This window comes from Anguilla rostrata, chromosome 5, assembly GCF_018555375.3.
Source record: "Anguilla rostrata isolate EN2019 chromosome 5, ASM1855537v3, whole genome shotgun sequence".
Lineage (NCBI taxonomy): Eukaryota > Metazoa > Chordata > Actinopteri > Anguilliformes > Anguillidae > Anguilla > Anguilla rostrata.
In genome coordinates this window covers 52,020,036-52,046,881 of record NC_057937.1, presented here as the reverse complement: position 1 = coordinate 52,046,881, position 26,846 = coordinate 52,020,036, and the positions used below count along the sequence as shown (strand labels likewise).

Genomic DNA, 26,846 nt, shown 5'->3' with positions numbered 1-26,846 from the left:
GCACGCTAACCTGTTTTCGCATCAGAATGGCAGCTATTCTAACAATCCCGAAAGACCGCAACGCACAAGCGTCAGGTGACCTTCCTGACGAGAAAACAGGATGCGCACAAAAAGAAGTAAACTGCTTCCTAAAATAGACGCCGAGCAATGTGGGCCAACCAGAATAGACACGGATGACTGCGAGGCTGCTCTTTCAGAATGTGAACACCTTCTTCACAAGGATGGAAATTTTGAAAAACAAACACACCTCACCAGAGCACAGTCTGTCCTACACAGTCCTCCATTTCACTGCAAATAGAAAGGTTGATGCTCCCGGGTTAGTCAACACGCGGGGCACTGGACAAACTCAGAGAAGAGCCAGAGACACGGCTCTGAGCTCAGGGGTGAGAGCCAGACACATGAAGGTGTGTTGGGAAAAGGACCAGAGGTGTGAGGGTGGGTCGGGGGTGGCAGAGACACAGAGCACCATTATACTGGCCATTTTACATTATACGCAGACCGAAAAACAGGAACGCCCATCGACGCACACCAGGGCTCTGGAACTGCAGTTTAGCCCCCCCATTATAGAAGTGGTGAACGGGCCTTTTCCACGAAAAACCACCAGGCCAGGGGAGACGCCAGCGCTGTCATTACCAAGCTAAAAAGGGTCTGGATGAGCTCCAGAGACCCTTAGACTGCCAGGCAAAATGCAGGCCTGCTCCCTGCTTACAGCCACAGTAGAAAGTGTGAGAGTTTAGTATAGTGAAGCTATGCTGTTAGTAGGGTTTACACAGTAGAAAGTGCGGGAGTTCAGTATAGTAAAGCTGGCCTGTAAGTAGGGTTAGAAGTAGCTGTAAGTGGAAACTGCAGAAGTTCAGTTTCAAGTCCTCAGCAAGATCTACTATTCCAAATTCAAGGACCCATGAAAGCTTCACATTAAGCTACATCACAATTGTTGCCGACAATCAATAAAGCGATATAAAATGGCCCCTATATCCTAGGGATGGGTAGGAGTAATGGATTCATCGATTACTTTCAGATACCTGCCTGCTCAATCGTTTTTTATTTCCTCATAAAGGCTATGCAAGTACAACTATGTGTTGGAGCTTGAAAATACAAAATTGCAATTACTTAAGCAAGCTATTCCAGCAAATATCCCATACCCTATAGGCTACCACTTAGCAACGAATGTGTCTTTCTAGTGCCTCAACCAGGTTACCTAATATTAAAATTCAGTTTGGTTTTAAGTCAAAATGGTCTCATAGCATGTCTGTTATCACAGACAGCTAGCTCACTTATTACTGAATTATATTCAAAACAAAGGCTAAACTATAAAAGTAGTCAAGCAATAACTAGACTAACTACTCTCTGTACAGTCATTCATGAATATCAAGCTGTTGGCTTGCTTGCTCTTACAAATTTCTACTTTATTTATAGAGACAGACTGATGCACATTAATTTAGAACATTGATTGAACTCTTGAAGGTGTTACATCAAAGCCAGGCATATATGGAAAAATAATGCACCTGTCCCAGCCAATCAGAATGGAGTATTCAGCACAGTCATGGTATATTGGTTTTGTGGGCCACAACATTTGTGAGCTGAGAATCAAAATCTTTGTAGCTTCTCACACTGACTGTGTTTATTGACACGATAGGCTAAGCATTAAGACTTTATCATGATAGAAATATTTGGGTACTGGTGTTCCTTGTTATGCATGCATGCATTTTCTATACGAGTGGTGCCACCCTGCCAAGATGCGTTCTAAAAATAAATTCTCTCCCATGCTAGGAATCGGTTTGGAATCGAGCCCATTATGCAATCATGTGATCTATGAAATCACTTCAAAATCACCATCCTGACCATATCTTCGAAAAGGAATGCCCTTCAGGATCAAAAGGTTAAAATGTGAATTCTGATCCAGAATCCATTTATAAAAGCAAAATTTATACAAAATGCAGATATGTAAATTATTGCCAAAATCTCTTCAAAAATTCAAGAAACGTTGGCCAAACTTATATCTAAATATTGCTCTTTTCAAGAAAATGCATTGTTCATGCATGAGCTGAGGATGGACAGATGGATGGATGGATAGATGATGGATGGATGGATGGATGGATGGATGGATGGATAGATAGCGGATCTATCTATCCATCCACCAATCTATCTCTGATGACATCACTCCCCTCTCATTCGCACTACAACAGGGCACTGGCTGCTCACTCAGCGGGCAAGAGCTGGGTTCCCTGTGCCTCTGCCACTGAAACAGCCTTGTTATTTATCCGCTCAGCAGACACTTTATCAGGGGAGAATTACACAGCTGGAGGAGCTGGGGGCTGGGGGAGTGCAGCTGGCTCAAGGGTACAGCCAGTACACCGCGGTCCGCGCCGAAACGCCGGCGTGCTGACTCAGCTGCCCCCGCAGACCTTCGGACGGCGTTATCGGCGAGCGAGGCGGTATCTCTGTTACCGGGACACACCTGAGCGCCACCTTCACACACACACACACACACACATCAGGGTCACAGACACAGATACTCCCAGCCTGTCTGCTGCCTGAGAAATATCTCAGGACCCTTCTGAAAGGCCTTGAGCAAAGCCAGATTAAAAGCATTACTTTCCCAGGACAAACGGGTTTGCTTTTTTCCAGTCGCAGCACTGAGGCCATAAACATCGGTGCCATTGTGACAGAGCAAATCGAATCGGCACTTTTTCAGCTTTCTATGAAAAACCTTGCATCTCCAAAAATAAGTAATAATAATAACCACACAGTGTTTTAAACCACCCTTATTCATTAAGTTGCAATGCCTTTGCAGTGCAGGGCTAGATGACCACTTTCAATGTATTAAAGCTCGCCACAACCACCGCGCCACTCCTTATGCCCGCTACACGCATCAGTGCTTTGGCGCACGTGCGCCATGTCTCCCCCCAGGAGGAAACAGGGCGACTGTAAACCTTCCCCTTCCCTGGCCAAACAGCAGTAAAAACAACAGTGCGTCTACAAGCTGCAGCCAAACAGACTTACGGGAATTCAGTCGTGCTGAAGGTTGGGCGTGTCAGTTACTGACGAAAGGAAGGGACCGTGGAGTTTGAACTTGAAAGAAAAAGGCCAACTAAAACTAAACACAACATGGGGAAAAAAAACTATGCGACCGGTCAATTCCAGTCTGTTTCCTTCTCAGATATGTAAAGATAAGATATGACAAGGTACGTTTCTTAAGTACCCAGTCATAACTCCTGTCTACTGCTTAAGCTCAGCCCAAAGTCATTATTCACTTCCTGGAAAAGTCATGAGAATCACAAAGGCTCCTTTTACACAAAGAGAAAACAGCACTGCCCACGCTGAGAAGGCAGAGATCATATCTGATTCTGTGGAGATTTTAGATGCTTTACAAGGCTGCTTTCCATTGGGTGTGTGACATATGTAAGACGGTATTTTTCCGTAACCTTAAAATAAAATAATTATAGCAGAGGTTTGTTTGCTTAATGGTTTTTCTCCCCGCCATTATCTCATGGCCCAATTGAAAGGCCCAATCATGTCAGCGCTCGATGCTGGAAATACTAGCAATTCGGGAGGGCGCAGACAAGCACACAATGCTATCGCTACTTACTACCGCATTTAACAGGCTGGGGTCGCACAGAAAATAGTCGGAGTAAGACTCTTCTTGGAGCTTAACAGGAGGACTAGCAGGTGCCCATGGAACACGTCACCGGTGCACAATGAAGCGCTGTCGTCCACCCCGACTGAAACTCTCCCATCCCGGGGCCAAACGTGAGCCAACGGTGCACCGCTCTGGTACGGTCTGGATTCGATGCCCAACCTTGGGGCCCAGCGACGTGCCTGAACAGCGCCTTAACGGGATGAGCCACCTAGCAGCCCCATTGCAGCCCAGTTTTAACCCCCGCTTTCCTTCACCGGCACCGATAAAAACCAGATTCCCTGAAGCCACACCATGGGATGGCATCAGCTACAGCGACCCGGCGCAGGGTTGAGCAACGCGACTCGACACACCGTTACGCAAGTATGAGGAGCCTGATGGCACTCGATGACCTTTAAGCGCCCAGATAAATATTAGTAGAGGGTCTCTGCACACAGAGAACATCTCTGTCTGGCCCCATTTCACAATCTCACACACCACCTTTGCCCAGTAAAAACAGGCATTGTGCTTAATTCCAGCCATTTATCTGAAGATTGGCAGGGCCTAGGGTTCAAAGACTGTCTTTACAGCACAGATACCTGCACGTCAGCACTTCTTTACACTGTCCACCCTTCACCATTTAGGAATAATGAAGGCGGAACAAAATGCTGAACAATTAAAGGTGTTTTTTTGAAGAAGAAGAAGAATACATTCATTATCATTAACTTCATTAATAAAGTGGACAGTGCAGTAATTTCAGGTCCCTCTGCTAAAATCAGGAACACAGATCTGAAGAATTCAGTGACTACATTCAGGAAACACTCTGCACCCCAACATTTTATTTCATTACATTTTATCTTGTGTGCGAATGCAAATAACCTTTTCCCTAAAGCACAGTGTCATTGTCCTGTGGGAGTTCTTGCAAAAAAAATGTTAAAAATATACTGTTTGGTGCATGCAGCAATGAACCTAGATTTACTTCACTGAACAATTTATGCCACAATACATGTGCAATTATGGGTTCAAACCAAACCCCACACCCATTATTTATTAATATATATAATTTTACTGTACACAGAAGCTAAAGCATTCAACCTCTATAAAACCAAGTTAAAATCTAATTTAATGTCACCTAATTTCAGTACCAAGAAATGCAAGACTGTAGTTTGGATCTGATTATCTGATGACCCAGTTATGGCGGCTATGGGCAAGAACTGGTTTTGGATCCGTTTATTACAGGAATGTAAATATTTGCTATTTGCAATGCCACCAAGTGGCTGCGTTTCTTTAAACAAGAAAACAAACACAGTAGGCTGTAAACCAATTGATTTTATGGGAGACTCGCCTACATGGTTTAAGAACGAAATCCCAGCCCCAATCTACAACTATTCTCGGAACTGTTTTATTGTTCTGGTTATTGTATAGTATAAAATAAGATTAGCAGATCCTGTTGATGGCGGTAAAGCGACATCATTAAATCAATTGACCTGACGTGTCATACGGAAATGAAAGGTTACCGTTCGTGTTTGTTATTGTACTGCCATTAGTGTGTAAACAGGCTCTTCCAGGTCGTTTTTCAACCCTCCTTGTTTCATGCACGGCAGCCCCCGGACGAAATGATATTGTCGACCGTACGCAGCACGCAACGCTTGAATATTACTTTACTATTTAATCCGCATACTCACAACGGATAAATAATACCAACATGTCTCCAGTCTACTCCGAGTCACTTGTAGCATATTTGCACTTTGGAAATGGAACAGTTCTACAGCGACACGGAACACGCTACGCTGTACGAACTGCAGCGCAAACTTCACGACCAACCACGAGTGGAATAAACAGAGTACTGAACAAAACACAGTAAAAACTGGCTAGAAAAGTCTAAACGAATATAAGTTATCAACTAACATTAATATTTACCTCAAAACTTTGCCGAATGCTTGAAGGACCATTTTACAGCTCAGTCCGCTTCTGGTGCTTTTTTGGGAATGCTTAGTTGTGCTATCTACTGAAAAGGCACAGTGATCACCAACCATGGTAACGGCAGACGGTTCCGAAAGCAACACCTTCTGCCTTCAGCTCACTTCTCTGGTCAAATGAATACAAACCTTCCCTTCTTTCCTCTTCAAGTAACAGGCAGATTTTTTCCCTTCCACGAGGGCCGTCCCAATTCGCTTACAGCCTATCACTGTGGATCAGGCGGAGCTATGCAGCTTTTTGAGGAACTTCTCCGCGAGACATCCAACAGAGCTTCATTTTATTAACCAACACTCATTTAGCCTACTTCATTGCGCTGCAATTAAAACGTAGCGTTTCGAAGGCAAAATGTTATTTTAGGGAAAGGAAAGGGAAACAAGCCTTTAGAACAAGCTACACTCTCTTACTATAATGTGGGCACAGATCTTTTACAAGGTCATTTAAGTTAACTAAATTACAGTTTTAAAATAAATTATTCATAGGCCTATTAACCATTTATAATATTCTTGCACTCTGACATCACAAAACAATGTTTACCGCCTAAGAATGTGATGAAAGTACAGATAATTACTGGAGCAGCAAGTTCCAACTTTACTACAAATGTATGCATGCATTTCTAAAATGATTTCAGAAAAAATAAATAAATTATTCTATGAAATGGGAATAACTAGGTTAAAACGGTTAGATTATACCGTTTTATATACACAAGATACTTCACAGACAAAACCGGTTAAGCCTAGATAGTTGTAGGCCTATTCGTTCAATTCTTACCTGTTTATGGCTAACAGTTACCATTTGCACACAAATAACATAACGGGTTTAAAACGCCTATTTCATTGTTGTAATATTTTATCTCGAACGCCATGGAAATTGCAATGCTATCTCATTATACCACCGTTGCTAGAACCTGTGTTCTTCAGGTTTACCTGACAGCATTCGGGATTACACTTCCAATGGAAAACGGCTACATTACACATTTTACTTCGGTTGTGATAAGTTTCCAAAGAAACCATATTGCGTTTCTGGGAATCCTGGCCGAATTCGTCGTCGTGCTTTCACTCAATGGCCAATAATGTCAGACTAACTGGTGTTAATATGGTTCTATCTGCTTGGAATCTAGTTTTGATGTGGAATATAATATGCATTCGTTAATTTTAGAATTTTAATTTCCGGCTCGTCATTTTACGAGGCGCCAGGAATTCCCGTGCTTGGACTTGCACTGTGCTCACAGAAACTCGCGTTAGGCGCATTGAAACATAAAATATGTTTTGCCATACCTCGTTCTGAGTCAAATAATTAAAAACGGAAGATATAACATTTGTTACAAACTGACTTGCTACTTAGCCTACTCTGTAGATGTTGCTAAATTTACTGTACGGTGAAACAGAGCGAATTTATGATATGAGAAACCGACCCGAAGTGGATAAATTCAAACTGCATCAGCATGGGGTCTGGTATGTATTCTTCTAACGTATGAACTCGATTATGCTGTTGTGGGTGAAGCCAACTACATGAGCTAATCACAGGCATTACTCTCCCGTGGAACCAACTAATGATCCAAATAAGCGCCATTGACGGGAACAGAATGGCCCCTCCTAATTTGGGGCTTGCCTCAACTCCCACCAATGAATTCAGCTGAGGGAACAGCTGCCTTCGCCCCCTAACCAAGGCTTCTGCTTGTCAACAAGCTATTGTTTTAAAAATATTTAATAAATTGTTGCATTTTGACGTTATATAACTTTATTCTGTTTTTCCACTTCACCTTGGGTGCCATTTATAGAAGAACACAAAGAACTCTCTGTGTTCTCTGTAGCCCTAACACGAATCATTCACAATGGACTGACCCAGGTTTACGTGTTAGTGCCTCCCTAATTGGCACCGCTAGGCCCAGGGGCATACATCTGTGTTCTGGAGGTGAGAATTGAAGAACCACTGTGTGACATAATAAAACATTTTTAAAATAATAAACATTTTTCCACAACCAAATATTGTTCTGGCTGAAACAAACCGTTGTGTGTGGCAAGGGGATGTGAAAAATCTAAATCATAACTTCTGTCCAATGTTACGCATAGTCTCTACAGCACACGGTTTGCCTTGTTTGTTCAGTAAACATTACGGGAATAAAAGTAAGGCATCCATCTTAACTGGATGCAAGACAAAGCGTTTTGCATGATGAGAATGAAAGCAGACAGGCAAGGAGAGGCAGGCCTCCTGTCCACGCCATGAAGAGCAGTGAGACTCAGGCTCCTGCACTAGCACTGCAGAGGTGACACATACCACTGGGCTGCTGTAGCGTTAGCTTCCAAAAACGCTGTTAATCCAGGCCTCTGAGCAGGGGGCACCTCTGTGCTTGTGTGTGTGTGTGTGTGTGGGTGGGTGGGTGTGTGTGTGTGTGTGGGCACACACATATATGTGTTTGAGTGACTGTGCCTGTACTGTGTGTCTCAGTGGTCAGTGACAGTGTGCGTGGGTGTAAGTGAAGTTCCTACATATCGCACAGAATGAGCCAGCATGTTTCCAGCGCTACAGTGGGAAAAGGGTATAATAAGCCAGTCTGGATCCAGCAGTTCAGTAGGAAAGGGGAATAGCGTCTTGACAAATGAACCGCCCATGCTCTGCTCCAGAAACAGGGCACATTAAAGTCATCACCCTCTGCCCAATGACAGTGAGGGACACACTGTGGGCACCATTCTACTCAACATGCTCCAGATGTCACTCTGGATAAGAGCATCTGCTAAATGCCAGTAATGTAAGGTAATTAAGTATTTTACATGGAAGAAAAGAAACAGCATTAGGCCTCCATGCAGATCTAAAGACTGCAGCAGCATTTGATATATTAGAACTGGCCCAGGGTAGCTTAGTCACACCTGTACGCTGATCCTCATGAATGTCTCAAACGCAATATGATTGAATAAATGTGATCATAACTTATTCACCAGTGTCAGCCTACGCTGATCATTACTGGTGTGGCTTATGACCTAAAAGTACAGAGAAGCATATCAAAGACCTACGCAGAGTCAAATTGGAGTGAAATTGCTCAACTCCGCCCCGGAGTAAGAGTAGAAAAGCAGACATCAAAAAGAGCAAAAAGAACAGGCTTTTGGCTCAAAATCACAACAAACACACAAAGTGTTTTATTTGGCGGAATATGTGGAATGTGTTATAAAAAGAAGTACGGCCTGTCCCCGATAGGGAGGGTCAGGAGGGATGGACATTCATCTCCTACGGCTAGCGAAGATTACACATACTCATCATTCCAGTCTCTTAGAGGAGGATCTCACAGACACCATGATATATGAATACCCCCCCCCCCCATTTACAGTAAATAAAGATTAGCCCAAATTCTTGTTGCACACTCAGTTTTGTCCAGTGGCGGCCCTGACTGATAGGCGGTCCCAAAACATACAAGAACATCAGATTCACTGGGCATGCCTGGGCTGGTGGGGCCCAATGTGAGACCTTTTAATGGGGCCCAAAAGTCCTGGCGGCACCCCTGAGAGCGCACATGCTATATCTGCAGAGACCAAGCTGTACCCTGAGGTCATTCACCATCACACCTGGCACAGAATCTCTCAGTCACCTCATTTATATTTTTTTATTTTTGTTTAGAAAAATCCAGCGTCAGTGCAATGTATAATTTATTTTTTCAAGCTCTTTCACCCATTTTCTCCACAATTCATTACGCCCAATCATATATAACACTAATTGCTGGAACCACCACTATCATTTCTGGACAGCGCACACAAGCTTGTGCTCTCCTCTAAAGTAGGTGATTCCAAGACGCTATACAGCAATAGGAAGTTGATCCCTGTCAACTTAACCCTCCCAGAACCCTGGGTGATGATGTCACCGATCACGTGTTGCCTGGTGGGGCTACTGGCCATACCGGACCATGGGACCAACCCATGCACTAAAACTAGAATATAACAGAGTGTACCATCCAATAGCCCCACTATAGGTCTACATTATTTTTAACTCAATGTTTCGGCACCTGTTGCTGAACAGTAGGCACTGCTTAACGCTTCCTTCCGATTCTTTGAAAGGAGAGATCCTTTCTCTCTAAACATATAAGAAGCTAATTCGTAAACTATGCAACTCAAGACAGTTTACTCAATATTATTTCCAAGCGAAGTTCCTTCTGTTGCTCAGTTAACAGCCCTCGAGGACGCCATGCACAAATTTTTTAGTTGTTTTTTGTTTTTTAGAGAGCAATCAGTTAACCAACACCTGAAAAATTTGGCTATGTTTTCAGTTTTACAGACCCAAAATTAGTGGTTTTCCCTCCCGCAAGCCCTTGAATTCCAACTACCCTCAAATTTGATCAATAGTACTGATTGTGTGAGAGAGAAATAAACACACCAAGCTCATGCTTCCAACATGCAAGAAGCATCTTTCCATCTGAAATTGAACACAGAGACAGCATTGCAGGAATACTACCTGCCACTGCAACACAAGATTCCTTGGTATTCAGGTAGACCGATTACCTGCATTTTTGCAACTCACAAGGAATTCCCACAATGTGTACATGCCATAAATTATTAGTCCAGTCAGACAGAACAAGATCCAGGTGCGACGTAAATTTCCAAGCTTTCAATAGGGACATGACATTCACTTACTCACACAAACGGTACGAGCAGTACTGATGCACAAAATCATACAGGATAGCATCTGCAAGCCCAAAGCCTGAAGCCTGTGTGTCACACCTCTATTACCTAAGATATCCATCAACCCGTCCGTCTCTCTTTCATCTTACAGCGCTGCAATACAAGGTCACCTCAAACTTACATAACACCTTTTGCACACATTTAGGATTCGCACTGAATCAGCACTACTTATGCCAACTTTGTAGTCGCCAATGGCAAAAGGACAGATGTTCAAACGGTTTGTCTCACCTGCAGAATCACTCTGAATGATATGATATCAAACAGTTCTATGGAAAAATAATAATAAAATGAAACCGATTCACCTCAAATAACCACAAAGCCCTCCAAATAAAAGTAAAAAAACACCTCATATGCTGAGCTGTGACTGTGGGGGGTGGGGGGGGAAGGCACAGGCAGCCACACAGCCCTGCTAATTCGCTGAGCCAGAAATCGCAACGGTTTCGGGAATCTTTGCACCACCGTCCTTGCAGGTACTGATCGATTATACAGGGGGGAACGCAGTGTAAGAAATCTGCCCCATGTGCCCAAAATTCCCTTGCTCTGCTAACCTGGGGCACTCGGGGGGGGGGGTCTGATGGTGGGTTCCTGTGTGTCCGTTACATTCTCACCCAAACCTGAGCAAACACACACACGAGGGTCAGCAGCACACACAGAGGAATCACACGCCTCGTGTGAGACACGCAGCACACGCGGTTACATAAGCACCGAAGGCCTCTCCTGGCAGCTCCTTCGCGGCGTCTGCACGCGGCACCAGGGCGGCGGAGCAGACCGCAGGAAACAGGGGGCTGGTGGTAAAGCGCTCATCATCGGCGGCGAGACGCGCATTATCATCGCAGCGTTTCCTTAACCTGGAGAACGCGGCGGGTCGGCCACTCGCGTCACGGAGCCGCTCCCGCGCCCGACTTCAGCTCCGCGCCACCGAGGGTCCAGCGCGAGACCGCCGACGCCGTTCGGGTTTGGAGAGAACCGGTTCTGCTGAGGCTGTGTCCCTTCAGCCCCCCTTACCCCTCACTGGAGTGCCAGGGGCCCCGGGTACACGCCACAAAGCATGCTGGGAGCAATCCAAACAGCGCAAGAAAAACATCCCGCGCCGAGCAGCTAAGAGGAGCAGAAGCAGGCGATTCCCGAGGGACACGCTGAGCGGGGAACAAAGTTCTCTAATTGGAGAGACATCGCCTTCATTTCAGGGAGATGTTTTAACCGCGCAATTAACTTTTGAACCACCGCATACTTCCTGCACTGATCCTGTCAAAACACACAGGGCCAATCGATCAACTGCTGCTAACGTCCAACTTCAAAAGAGAGCCGCCCGGGGCGTTTCGCGAGCGAAGCGCGAACGCGTTGCGTAACTCTCACCCAGAAGGGCAGAGGTCGGCTCTGGGGGGGTTAAAGGCGGAGACTTTCTCCTCTTCCTCCCCGGGGCCGGCCGCAGGAATGTTCTCCTGCATTGTTGTCCTCCTGAGCCCGGGTTTCCTCGTCTGGCCGCTCCTGAGCGCACCGGCTCTCTTCCTGCGTTTATGCGCCTCTGCGATAACGTGCAGGCCGGGACGCTGCGCCCCTGACCCGCCGGGACGTCCCGCTGAGACGCCTTCCCCCAAGTATTTTCTTATTAACCGCAGCTGCGGTACATCGCAGGCCTGGAACACAATGGCCGATTTGGGGAGGACAAGACCTATGTGCTGCAAAACATGCTTATGTAATATCATATCTGCATGATATATTAGTACTTCACTAGTTCATATTTATACTTAAAATTATAATTTCTGGAAGTTTTGTAACTATTGGACAAATGACCAAACTTCAGACTGGCAGCAGGAAGAAAAAAAGCTTGGTGACTGACCTTCACATGGCTGGGACAGTCTTATATAGCTTGGCTGGCTATATATATCCCAGAATCCTCCTCACCCATGGCCATATATCCCAGAACCACCCTCTAGTACCAAGGACCTCACATACTCCCCTTATGATCATTATGTTCCCTCTCATATAATGTTCCTGCATCATGCCATTCCACCAGAACACCATGTTATTTCAGAGAGAGACAGACAAGTGGCTCAAACCTCGGAGGGGGGGGCTCATAAGGACTTATAACAATATAAGCAGACAGTAACCAGAGCCAAAGTCTAACACTATTTCAAGTTTTTAATGTTTTGGCTGAAGCAGACTCCACCATGTTGGTCCATGGTTGGTGGAAATGGTGCATTACTCATATTATCAACCTTCAGCATCAAGCAGGTGAAGGTTCCCATAACCAACACAAACTACAGCACCTGCATAGGTCCCACACACCACCACCCCTACCCAGGCTAACGTCACTGAAACACCTGTCCTCTATAGAGCTGGGCTCAAAAATGTCACTGGACTGCTGCTCCACCTGGCTCTCCGTCATGTTCTACGCTAAAGGACTGTGATATAATCGGTCGAGTAGCATCTCGTAAGATGGCTGCAGGGAGGTTTGTGACAGCTGAATACCGTGTAAGCATTTTCTTTTTTTGACAAAGTGTGACAAGGGACTGATATAATGGTTTTGTTTTGACGGAAGCCCCACAGCCCAAAGTCCCTCCCACTACACAGAGGCTGCGTGTCGAACATTCCTCAGCCCGCCTCGGTGCTAACCAATAGCGAAACCCGCTTTCCCGCGGTAAGCGAGCCGGGCAGAGATGCAGACGCATGTGGTTTCCGTGCGGGGGTGGGACAGGAAGGCTGCTGGGCAGGGCAAGGTGGGGGACTGCATTGTTCCATTGTTCCAACAACTTGAAGGATCTTTTTTTTTTTAATCTGCAAACTGACAACAAACACACAAAACAAAAGAAAAGAAAAATACCCAAACATTAAAACGACGGAGCACAACGCCTTAAAGACCGCTGTTTGGGGGGGAGGGGGGGTGGGGGTTGCGGTGAAACAGTGAAACAAGCATATTATTTAAAACTGAATTGAATGCTTCAAAAAAATATCTTGCCTGAAGTGGAAGAAAAATAATATCATCAGGACTTTTGTTTTGAGAACAGGGTTAAATCCAAACTGTGTAACGTATCTGCACCAGAACTATGCTCAATCGCATAAAAAATAAGCCTCACAAGAAAGAAATGAACCTAATGGTCTAATGGACTTAAAGACATAAACTAATTTCCAGTAAGTTTGTGAATCAAGTGTCACATGACAAGGGAATAACATTTTAACTTCCCAGTGACCAGAAGGGATTAATGTTTTACAGACAGAAACATTCAAGATTAAACGGACCGTGCTCCTGCAAGGTAGAGAGACGGACCACTGCGGTGTGTCTTGTTTTACTGAATAATGTGAACTAAAAGGGCACATTATGGTTAAAATTGTTAAGTTCAACAATCCTTTCCTGTCATGTTATTCATTTATTTAATGAGGGGTGAGTTATTTTAGCATCTCGCCGAAAATAAATGTGAAAATTGAAGAGCGAAAGCAGAACCCCAGGAAAGCCCAATTATAACACATTCCACATATAACACAAACACAAGGCCTGCGCAACAGAGCACCCTTCAGTGCCTCTGAATACCCAGGGAGCCAATTTATTAAATACGGAAAGAAGAAAAAAATCAATGCATTTGGTGGCGGGGGTGGGGGGGAGAACAGACTTACTGTAAGCAGAGAGGAAAAGAACTGCGTGTGAGGTAATGCTAGGGAATGTCTCATTTCCGTGATAAATGGCCCCTTTCCTGTGGAGACGTCTGTAACGTGCTAGATCTCAGATAACCAGCGCGGCTGAATAGCAAATGCACTCTGCTGTTCTGGGGAAAGTACTGAGCTGGGTGAGACAGCTGCTCCCTGAGCCTGCCAATCACAGCTCAGCTGATCCTCCAGAGGGCCCCCGTGAGGGTACATGCATTGGCACCCTCCCACCAGCAGAGGGTAAACAAATACACAAATTACACAAATTCTTCCAACAAGAAGGACCACTCAGGTGCAAAATGCTGTCAAACATCCAATCAGTTGCTTTGAAATAACTGGTCTTTTGATGAGCAAGTTAGGAACATACAACTGTTTTTACTACGTTGCGAAATCTGGTCAAGACAGGACAAAACAGTTCTAATGACAAATCAAGACCAAAAACAAAAGTTTACAAGACATGCAGTTTAATGGAACAGCATACCATTAAAGCAGACCTGCACAGTGAACGTAAGCAGCCCCTTAAAGCATACTGCAGACAGAGCAGACGGGAAGGAGAGAAAGTATTCTTTGGATTCAGCCTGCACCGTGACAGCGGCATTGGGCTGAAGCGGACTATCCTAAGAGCGCGGTACTGAATGAGGCAGGTTGCTAAGCGCAGGTATGGGGCCTTAGCTGAGCTCACGGTTCTGTTCCACCCCTTCATTTCCTGCTCTCTGGTGCCAGAAACGTGACCGCAGGTCTGTGGACCGCATCGCCGCCCACACTCTTCCCGCAGGAGGGGGCGGGGCACATCCTGCAGGGTCCAAGTGTACGCTCACAAGGCTGGTGGCGGTTTCGTTTTTTGGGGAAACCACAGCAGCCTTATCTGCCGCAGACACACCCGCTCCCTTCAGGAGAGTAATGAAAGGGAGCGCTTAAACACTTCTATGTTTGGATCTGGGGGAAACGGCACCAGTGAAGTGTCCCAATGCCAGGAGGTCTGAACCCCAAACCTAAAACCAGGTCCTCACCCTCACTGCTTCTGCGAGCCCATCTGGAGACACATAAAAACAGCCACGCCCAGGTTACTCTGGCCAGGCCTACCATAATATAACCGTACACCTGTACTCCAAAGGGCTATAAGAAAGGCTGCTCTGCTAACCCCATACTCACTGACGAGCTACTTCATATGGAACTGACCCCGCCTTCCCCTTGCTCTAATAGCTGGGACCCAGCTCTCTAAACAGAGCACACATCTGCCCTTTTCCACCACAAGATCAATTCAGTTTTAATTAAATTGATAGCTGAAGCGCAGGCATTAATCCAGCCCGTTGCAGCAGAGGAGAAAAAACCGTGTTCAGCATTTGAGGCCGTGCGATTTAGCGAGCGAGCCAAGATGGCCGCATAAACACAAATCGATGAACAGAGGACACGTGTCACTTCTGCGCAGGATGCACTTACGCAGTTAAACACTTGGAAACAATATATCCTTAAAAGCAAATCTCAGAAGTGACAGTGTCATATTACCGTTAGCATGTTGCTCCATTAGCACAAAGCACGATTTAGCAGCACAATGTGCCATTAGCACGATGTAGCATTAGCCTGACTGAAGTGCCATTAGCATGATGTAGCATTAGCCTGACTGAAGTGCCATTAGCACGATGTAGCATTAGCCTGACTGAAGTGCCATTAGCATGATGTAACTGCCGTTTCCAACTTTTCTAAGGTCTAGGCTATATCTGGAATCAGAAAGCCTGAGACTGAAAACAGCACATGAGCAAAGCATAATGCTGACCCATCAACTTTGAGACAGTATCATGCACCCATCAACACAGAGGAACCGGCCTCCTGACACGCTCCAATTGAGCCATATCAGCTGAGATAAGACTAAAACAAATAGTAGCTTACCGTAGCTCCACACCTTACTTAAACAGACACGTGTGGGGGGAACAAACAGCAACTGCGCCCTCCAGCGAAATAATTAGCCGAAAGGGCAACAAACTTTGCTAACAATAAACAGCGGAGCTTCAGATGTAGCCACCTGACAGTGACCCTGGATAGGCTGGTCCCCAGGTTAGATTTTGGCATTAAATCTGAAGCTGAAGGTGACCTGGTGGTGGGCGTGTCCTCAACCCTGACTCGGATGAGAGCCCCTACCTGCCTGAAGGAGAATCACACCGCAATACAACATCCCTTCACGGGGAGCATCTCCTCTCTGCCTGAGTCACCTTGTCTCCACTGGACTTTAGTGCCTGAACTGAACCCTGATGCTGGTCCTAAGCCAAGAGCATCCCTCCTGACAGCTATACCCCAGGTAGGCTGAGGACAGTGCCCACCCACGCTCCACTCAATCACCGTGTTCCCCAAGCCAGATCCGCCCCATTAAGTTCTGCACCAGAGGACACCTGTGCAGTCACCAGGCGGGCATAAGAGAGTGGAACCACGGTGTCACTCTGTCCTCACTACACTCCTCCCCCGATCCCTCCTTCCCCCGCCCGGGCGACCCCATCTCCAGGGCGGGGGACTGCGGCTGCTGGCTCTCTCTCTGCCTTCTGCTCGGTCGGGACGGCCGAGGTCCTGCTGCAGTTCTGCCGATTGCAACATTGGAAAACAGCCGGGAGGGAGAGGAGGAGGAGGAGGAGGAATACAGAGAGTGAGAGAGAGAGAGCGCTCCAAGCTTCCCAAACTGCGAGTCGACCAATGACGCGACAAAAGGCTGACTGTTCTCAATGTTAAAAAAAGAAAGGAGGGAGCAAAAATAGAAGCAAGCCTCTGATGGATTAATCCAATGCAGCTGTGGGAGCTGCAGTTTGGCAAGCATCAGCAAAAATACTAAGCAGCAGCAAGTCCTTTATATACAGTGTCCGAGTGTGCGTGTCATCTATAAAACTAACCCGAAACTGCGTCGCAGGACAATAAAATTCCCCAAATCAATCAAACAGCCCTCGTACCTGTGTGGCAGAGTAAAAGAGTAAACACTAAGGACCCGGTAAGACCTGAACACCGCACCGCACCGCACGGTTCAACAGCAGCTCCAATCAGCAAACAGGACTGCCGTCGTTCCCGGGCGACAGACTACCTGCTGCAGAGGTGAGAGAGAGCGAGGGAGTGCGAGGAGGATAGCGGTAATCCGTCAGGCACGGCGTGCAAACTCTCGCCAAAAAGGGGCAAAGTGAGCGCATGTCCTAGTGCAACCCTGCGACAGAGATGCACACACTACTGCAGGCGGTGCCAGGGCTCGGGCCTGGCCACTCTCCCGTAAACCACTGGACTACACTACCCAGGAGGCCGCAGGGACATACCGCTGTGAGGCAGTCTTTAAAAGTCCCGAGCAACACTCTCTTACAAATACCCACATTAAGAAAGCGGACCACACACAAGCAGCCAGCGCAGCCGGCTTTCCAAAGGGCGGACTGCTGACAACACGCAGGACTGTCAGAGCGCCTCGCGCTGGTCAGAACAGGAAGTAGACGCAAAGCGCGGTACCTGTAGAAGAAGCAGTCACAACAGACCAGCACCCCCATGCAGGCGTCTGGGACTTCAGCGCTGGGGGGTGAGGGGTAGAGTTCTCCTGCCCGTCCCGACGTCTCTAGCAGAGGAGGAGGGCGGGCGTAGGGGCGCGGGTGGTGTAACGAAGCGTCGGCATGGCGACCCGCACGGCGGTAGCTATCCCCCTGCAGCGGGCGTGACGGGCGTCTGGAAAGCCGGAGTTGTGCGCTGGACCCGTGCGATACTGCGCCGATCGCAGTGGGAGCAGGAGCACGAGCAGGAGCACGAGCAGGCTGACACAACCTTCAGAGCGCTGGAGTCTGCATCTGCTCTCGTGTCCCTCACACTCCCAACTCTGCTCTCTCTCTCTCCCCTCACTCCCTCCCTCCCTCCGTCAGTCTCGCTCTCCTCCCTCCCTCTCTTCCTCCCTGACTGGCTGAAAAGTGGGAAGATTATGTTGCCAAACAGTCCTGCATAAATAAACTGCTGATTGTAGGGCTGGGTTGCTGCTCCCTTTCTAAGCACTTTCTCCTGTCCAGGCAAGAACCTTAGCACCTCCTGAAGAAGGAAAAGAATCTCACTCTTCCCCCATTACCACCTATCCCCAGTCACATGACGATGCAGAAAAGTAATCAGAAATGCAATTCGCTGCAAGCTTACAAACTAGCTGTAGCATCAAAAACAATACACACAGCAATGACAAGCAGGGATCTAATCACAGGGGAGCCAGAGGGAGCTCGTTCTCCCTGAAAGAGACCTGAGCCAACTCCCCTCCCCCCGCCCCCAACTTCCCAGGTCCATGAAGTGCAATAACGCCCCCCCCCCCCCCCCACCAGTCCACAATCCCCCAAAAGCCAGACTGTAAGACTATAATTGGAACGCGGATGACAGGCATTGATAAATAAAGGCTGAGCATTTCTAATATGATATCTGAGAGTTTCTCTGCCTCCCAAAATGGAGAGCCCTCCACCCCCTAGCACTGCATGAAACAGTCCTCCTGTCTCTGTAAATAATGACTCGCTGAGAGACGTGCAATCACTAACTTTCAGGCAAGAAAACTCCTCACACCACTGGCCTCTTTGCACAGGCTTCCATGGCCTTGTCTTCATATGACAAAGCATTGCTTAAGATATTCCACATAGTCATGTATTAACTCTGCGATGTGTATGCTCTGATCCAAGCAAAATTTTAGTCAGCTCATGGCAAATTTTTGTCCATGTCATGGAAAATCTTTCTAATTCCACTTTGTATTTTTAAAACATGTATTGAAAGTTCTAATCCAGCTCTATGTGCCATAGGTTAAATGTCTCAAACAATAACTAATAAAGCTGCTTTAATATCCTGCGTGGCAAAGCTAAACATACAAATCATAATGTGGTACTGCTAAACGGAAAAGGGGATTCTCTTGTTCCTGAGTATTCGGTTTTTTGGAGGGATAAGGTTTTTGCTTCCCTTGTGAACGTGCTGCAAAATGCATTCTGCACAATGACCTAATGACTCCTGGGCAACAGAAAGAGAGAGAGACAAAATACAGGTGGAAACACCATATCAGTTCATTCTGTGCCTGAAAACATTCACAGCTGTCCAATCAGATCTCAGCACTGAACTATCAACAACACAGGTCAAGGGCATCACTGGTTACCTTAAAGCTCAGTGTGAGGCAGAGTGGTCACATGACACAGGCCCACCACTGCGTGTACACTGTCTGCTGACCAACATGTGACCTTCAGTCAGGGAGGCATTCCAGGAGCACAAAGTGAGTACTCCTCTACTAGTCCACTGGCATGTTGCAACCAAAGTACACATACACAGATACTGAGCATACATACCCCAAAACCAACACACACACACACACACACAGTGATAATTTACAGGGTAAAGACAGACCAGCTGCTACATGTCTTAACATTGCAGTGTGCCAAAGAGAGAAAGAACAAAAGTCACCCGATGGCATCCATTTACACTGCACACAGTTACTCCCAGAATAAACACTGACTGGCATTATCGCTGTGCCCCTATTCAGTCTCAAGTGGAGACACCGAACACATCTAAAGCCCGTCGCAAAACGTGCTTTTTACCGAGTACCTGCATGTCAACAGAGACAGGCAAACACATTCATTTAACTACACAAGAACAGCTGACAAACCCCAGATGAAAACTGTTGCCTAAGTGTTGATTGGTCGGGCTGATAACAGATAATGGCTCATGGGGTAACAATGGTGGGACCAGGGGAGTCAGGAAGGAAATTACTGTTAGTACACGTGTCATTAACGGCAGCTACGCGACATTTTCAACAGAGCGGGAGAAACCTGGCATTAGGAGGGAAGTTAACTCAACCAACTGAATACCGCATCGACGTCTGGGACCGTAGTGCTAAAAAAAACAATATTGTGCTGACATCTGCAGATAACAGAGGGGAGGCGTGCTTTACCCAGAAACCAGTCTAATCGTTTTAAAAGTGATAGCCTTAGATGTACACATAGCTGAAAGAGAACAGGCATTATGTACACAAGACCAGGCCCGAGTTGCTAAGTGATGAGAGGACGGGCAGGAAAATTGCGGTTATTTCCAACAGTCTGTGTGCGTCTTTGAAATTTGTTACCCTACCCGTGCCCAACAGAACAGTATGCGCAAACGAAAACCGTGTTCATTGGAAGTATATTAAGTAGCTATTGGTGCAAGTAATGGTTTAGCATCATGAGTCATACTATTACAAGTCTAAAAAATAAAAAACATAATGAAACTCGTTTGATAAGACCTTACCGATTCACTGTGTAGAAACCGTTCCTCTTTAACCTCATTCTGCCATACAAGATGCGGGTGAAGTAATCCAGAATTGAAGGGATGCAGTCGTCTGTTCACAAAGAAAACAGTAGCTTCTAATACAGTCCTTTCCTGACCAAAGTTTGCCTAAGGACAGCGTAAGGGTTATCACAAATATCAGAGCTTTTGTTGTAGGGTTCAGATGAGGAACTGATGCGGCGGAAAAAGCATGCTTTTTATTCTTTTTCGTAATTTGAAGATGTTTTCCACTGACTTGTCAAATGGAAACCACGATGAAGATTGCGCTTTTAGATATTTTCCACTAGGCTGCCTTTGTTCTTCCACAGCTGATTCCTTATTTAGTCACTGCAAAAATTCCGTTCATCCAGTCTGGCGCGTTTAGGCAAAAAAAATGTTACATTGGATTAAGCACATGGATCCTTCGAGACGATTTTCATTAGTGGACTGTAATTTTTGCGACCATATTAATGCAACCGCGTTAAGACTATTACTACATAAATGATGAAGATAGCCTACAGCTAAGTGTAAACCTCGATCGGCTCTGTGCTGCTGTCTAAAATCCCAATCAGCCTTTGACTTCTTTCGTGTCTGTACCAAAGCAATCAAAAGCTACCTCTTCCCTTTCTTTCACGCTTGGGCAACTTGTAAATTGCACAAACACACCGTCTAATTAGGCTGCAGCTGGGTGTGAGTCGTTTCATGGAGCGACAGAAAAACAACACCATAATTAATAAAAATTGGAGTAGGAGTCGTAATCTACAGCCATCCGCCCAATCACTATTATTTCACGTAAACAAACGTCATAATTACTTGCATTTAGCGATTTAAAAACTGCGCACACAAAAAAGGCAACAATCGTTACAGTAAATGCCGGGCCTCCCCCTTCTCGACCCTCCGTTTGGTTTCAATAAACATGGCAAGAACCGACCTCTCAAGTTTCGTGGTCTTCATCATCCCTTGCTCATGGGTATTTTTCGTAATAGTACACTGGCAGACGAACAAACCGAGCAGCACCGTACATCTGCCAAACCCTGACGAGAATTATTCTCACTAATAATAGGCCTGCGAACGTCCCTTTAACCCCCAATTGTCTGCGAGACTTTACATATCAATGATCAAATATGTTTAAAACATGCTATATCCGTTCAAACAATAAGTAATAAAGAATTCGATAAAAGTTAAGTTGCCATTGCTATATGTACCAGGACGTTTCTCAATGCAACCTGACTAAATATAACCATTATGCAACTGTATGCCCTACATGGCTGCAATGAGATAACCGTTAACCGATATAAAATCCTATAATTCTAACGGAAAGTTCAATAAAAGTTCATCAGAAGGAAAAATTATTCAGTGAAAATTTAGGGTCTGATGGACCACCCAGTCTGGCGAATAGAAAGTACATTTATATTTTTTTGAAGGTCCTGAGCATGCAGCATTATTTGAAGAGCCTCATGTGAAAGGGATCTGGGATGGAGAAATTGAGGATGCAGTAAGATACAGACCATGCAAAAAGCCACACCTGACAGTTCTACCAGTCCCAAATGTGAGAATTACAGCAATCAACCTGTTCCAAACACTGGCCATCAGAAACATGTCTATCCCATCCACAACCCTTTATTTATAATGCTTTGTATGGTGATACGGCACAGAGATGCGGCGTCATCGCCACCACAGCGTTGCCCCCGGCGACCTTCGGCCGCACGCTCAGAAGGGACCTTCACGCGTCCGCGCCGCCAGACGCTATGGAAGGCGCTCTGGAGCTTAGCGGCCCTGTGTGAGTCACAGCTATGGGCTAACTGTGCGAGCGCACCCCAGCAGTTTATTACCATAACAGCTCCCGCATCACTCAGGCCCATCGATCCCCGTCTGCCACAGTCTCCACGGTTACGCAACCTAACAACAGGCAGAGAGCTCAGGGTCCTGTGGGCTCTGGGGCCGGGGGTGGAGTAATTACCTGCTTATTTACTGTGCGGTCTCAGCAGCCCCCCCGATACGTGCAAACACACGCACACACGCACGCACGCACAACGCACACACACAAAGCACAAACACACGCACGCACACAAACACGCACACAAGCACATGCACGCGCAGACACACACACACACACACACAGAATGCAGTTCTATTGTATAATTGCAGTCTTATTAAGTTTACTCTCCCATGGAACTGAATGCTAATGGGACATAAAAAAGGAACCAAAGCAACTATTTCTCATCTACTCAGACAAAGTCACCAGAGCTGGGTGTCAAACCATGAACGCTGAAAACTATTTGACAGAGACATCTGTTCCCTTTTTAAATGCCCCCTCAAAACCCAAGCACGTCCGAGGACCACCACCATACTGAAATAAAAAACCCACCTCTGATAACCCCCCTTAGGTGTGGAAATATACTCAGATGGGGAGTAAGAGCTGAATGGGGTTTCCTTAAAAGGAGATGGCATGCAGACAACAGGCAGGTGAACGTGTTACTGTGGTGCATTCAGCCACACAAGGTTAAAAACATATCCACTCCTATAGGTGGCCAAATTAGGCCTGTTTTACTAACCAGCCTCCACCTTCTCCCTGGCAACGGCCTAGAGACAGGGAACCAGGCTTCTCAGAGGACCTGGGGGTCTGGGAAAGGGGGGAGAGGGTATGGAGGAGGGTGAAGTGTGTATGGAGGGGGGTGGAGTGTGTATGGAGGAGGGTAGAGTTTGCCTGGAGGACTGTGGTGTGTTTGAATGGCTGACGTGTATGTGCTTCTCCACCTTCCTCTCGCTGGGGTGAACACTGACAGCTCATTACAGTCCTGTTTAACCTGAGAACTCAGGTGCTCCATCACTGCCTCCCTGCCTGAGCCTCTGAATACAAACAGCCCCCCCCCCCCCCCCGCGCCAAGTAGAGCTGCAGCCCGTCTCCCGTCTCCACAGCAACAGCAGTCCCACACCTGAATACCAGTATGACATCAGCGAGACATCTCAAAGAATACATTCCTTTTTGGTGATATCACCTGAGGTCTTTGGACAGAAATTGTGGATCGTCAACAGCATTTAAACAATTCTCCCAACCCTGCCACTTCCCAAGAAATAGTAAAACGCTAACACTGTACGACAGAGTATGCATATGAATATTATTGTGAATATGAGTCAAGATGCTCTTTTCATTGAGGGGATGCAAGTCGTATTCCAAAGGTTCAAAGCGCAGCAGGGTTAATGAATTATCAGAAGCTGTGCTCTGGCGCCACTTACTGGACAAAGACAGTAAAAGCGCTTGAGAGAGGAACAAACTTCTGTACTGCGGGGCGACCTGCGCTGCTGTCCTGCGCCTGGACAAATGAGAGGAACTGAAAGGAGATGCTATCATTGAGCTACTGTGAGGTACTGATGTGCACACAACACGATTTCTTGTGACATTGAGAAGTGCGGCAGGAGCTCTCGCTGCTGACGCAAGGCCCAGGAGCTGCCGTTATATAACACCATGATCTCATTTCACGGTCAGCCGCTCTCTCACGTCTTTGCCAAAGACGCAAGCAGGACAGAACATTCCGCTGTTCTTCACTCGTGTCCCATACTCCCAATAAGCCATAAAGAACATATGCACACCCAACGAAAGCAAAAACAGAGAATTATATAAAAATATACATAAAATAAAAAACTGAAAATGTAAGTATAAAAACAGAGGTAACTCAAACACAAACTGAATTGGTTTTCACAGGATCCAACAATCGAACACAAGGGTGAAGTTTTGTAGGGTCAGGACATTCCTGGTGGTATGCTCCCCCCTTGTGGCTACAACACAAATTTCAGCTATGTGCCCTACCTGAACAGCACAGGGCACGGAGAACAGAGACCTGCTCTATCTGGGGTGAAATGCACCATTACATATTACATAGTTTTATCAGAAACGTTTTTTGTTTATTTTTTAGCCATTTTTTTGCCATTTAAAAAAATCGTGTTTTTTTAAATGGCGGTTTTCTTCATGCAGTCGCATGCGCTTCTGCAGCTCACCGCAGCGGGAGTGGGGCCCAAGTACTGCACAGCTGCTGTTTATTTTCAGTTCCGCTAGCACACAAACCCGTTTATGGAGTTCGCTTGTTGCTCGGCAAATCGCGACGCGAGTGACAGAATCTCCAGCTGCAGGTGGTACAAGACGCAGGACGAGCGGCGCTGCGGGCAAGACGCCAGACACGCGAGCTTCCGTGCTCCCGCCCTGCCCGCTGCGATACAAAGTCAGTAACAGGCCTTTCTGCAGCCAAGGCTTACAGCACTAATGCCTTCACGCTTTTTAAAGGCACAGCTATTTTATTATTTTGTAAGGCTGTTCTGCTTGCTAATCCTTCTGGCGCTGCAATGCTGTTTTATTAACAGAGAGAGACAGGCAGCCCGCTAGCACAGTACCATCAGATTAGGGATGCATTAGGCAAAGTGCTCCAATGCACCAGCTATGCTACAGTTGTCTGCACTTATATATAGCGCAGAGATAATGATGATGATGTTGATATGTGCGTGTGTGTATGTGTGCGTGTGCTTGTTTGTGTGTACACGCTGTGTTTCCATGTGTTGGGGGGCTGAGCTGTAAACTGTGCTGTATCTGTTTACAGGCATTGCATACTTAATGGGTGATAGCCTCAATGTGACAGCAGTTAGAGAGAATCATGGGACATGCTGTTATGCAGTGAGAATGCTGGACTTTGGTGGACTGTGTACAGTGTAAACAGTGGTGGGCGGGGCTAATACAAGGCACATATGGGGCAGTACCTGTCCATGCTGTCTACATCCCCCAGAATGCAAATGGGCCGGACCTTTTAGATGCAGCCAGGGTTATTCCCGGCTAAAAATGAGGCAGAGGTGGTAGGCTACTTTAATCACGGTCACATGATCAAATCTACCACATCTTAGTAATGTGCATTATACTTTTTAACAGCCAGAAATGATTGGAAATTGGCTATTCTATGCACCATTCATGCAAAATTGAAAACATTAAACTGATAGGATGTCATTTAGGAATCTTTTCTGAAAATACTGGAAGTGCCTGGGTGCAAAAGAAAATTTTTTAGGCTACCTGAGAGAAGGCAGTGAACTCTGCATTCTGAGCGTTCTTCTTCAGTAGTGCCCTTCCTGGTGCAGTGTGCTGATTACATCACAGCGCCATAGTGGAACGCAACGCTTGTATTTGTAATGTTTTTTGTGCCGACGCCAGTCAGAATTTCGTAGAGGCGGCACAAAATTTTGATGGAGGTGGCTGCCTCCGTATTCTCTACGCAGGAAAAATCCTGGCAGCACCCCCACCCCCACCCCCACCCCTGCTCCCTCCCACGAAGCCACTGCAATGCAAACCCCCCCCCATCAGCAGAACGGAACCCCCCTTTGAAACATGCTTCCCTCCACCAGCTCCAGAGCCCAGCTGATTGGTTACCATGCTTTAATGACAGTGCCCAGCACTCACTCTTCCCCAAGCCCAGCAAACCACCCCAAACACAGACCCATTTCCTCACGGTTTACAATCATGTGCCACCCCAAAGATTCACACTGAGCTCCTGTAGGCTTTCAAAGATATATCTACAGTACTGCAAATTCAACTGTATGTTATTTACTCTTCTCAACAAACTCAAATAAACACCAGACACCATGTGCACCCAGAATACACACTTCTCTCTACACAAGAGTGCACACTAGAGCCCACACCACAGTGCACACTAGAGCCCACACCACAGTGCACACTAGAGAACACACCACAGTGCACACTAGAGCCCACACCACAGTGCACATTAGAGCCCACACCACAGTGCACACTAGAGAACACACCACAGTGCACACTAGAGAACACACCACAGTGCACACTAGAGCCCACACCACAGTGCACACTAGAGCCCACACCACAGTGCACACTACAGCCCACACCACAGTGCACACTAGAGCCCACACCACAGTGCACACTACAGCCCACACCACAGTGCACACTACAGCCCACACCACAGTGCACACTACAGCCCACACCACAGTGCACACTACAGCCCACACCATAGTGCACACTACAGCCCACACCAGAGGGCGCTCTAGAGCCCACACCACAGTGCACATTATAGCACAAGAACACATTTACTAGTGCTCCAGATTTACAGCACCTGCTGTTTCGACCCGACAGCGCTGAATGCAGGAGACGTATGGGGTTTAATATGGAGTTTAATATTCTGTGTTTAACTGCCCTGTCTGAACTGACACTGCGCTCATTGATCCCGCTCTGAAACAGCCTGTGAAGCGCTGGCCTTCCCGCTAACGGGAGGGTGACATACGGCCGCCCGCCCCGGGCCAGCTCAGCGGACCGGCCCCGAGCCCCGAGGACTCCAGGCCGCCAGCAGCACGGGTCTGCAGATGAGGGCCCGACCCTGGAAGGGATGGTCATGCAAGCATGAAGGATGAGTGTATACAGTGTCACTAAAGCCACACCCAAGAAGCCCGCATTACTGCCCATGGGTGTCACACCTTCACTGGGACACGGTTGCACACGTGCACTAATTCAGTGCTAAGAGCTGCCAGGGCCTTTCTGTTCCTTAGATGGCCAGGGATGGTTATTTAGGCGTGAAGGACGAGTGTATGCAGTGTCAGTAAAACCACAAACCCGACAAACCCACATTCCTGCCCATCTGCAGACCTGGTCGGACCGAGTCATCATTGGGGTGCAGGCCTGTTCAGGACCGGGTCAGTGCTGG

At 46.8% G+C, this 26,846-nt stretch overlaps 1 protein-coding gene across 4 annotated transcripts in view; it reads right to left on the bottom strand.

The window, feature by feature from the left end:
- The window catches only part of LOC135255628 (MOB kinase activator 2-like), a 47,943-nt gene that overhangs the window by 10,346 nt on the left and 10,751 nt on the right, over positions 1-26,846 (bottom strand). The window contains exons 1-2 of one of the 4 annotated variants that reach the window (XM_064337058.1): positions 21,080-21,098; positions 20,131-20,221 (exon numbers count right to left, since the gene is read on the bottom strand). The exons of 1 other annotated variant lie outside the window; for it this stretch is intronic. In XM_064337058.1, coding sequence (XP_064193128.1) covers positions 20,131-20,168 — 38 coding nt within the window. In that variant the 5' untranslated portion in view covers positions 20,169-20,221; positions 21,080-21,098. Of the gene's footprint in view, positions 1-5,536; positions 5,734-17,364; positions 17,697-20,130; positions 20,222-21,079; positions 21,099-26,846 lie in introns of those variants that run through there. 2 more of the 4 variants (XM_064337057.1, XM_064337056.1) reach the window with 2 other exon arrangements.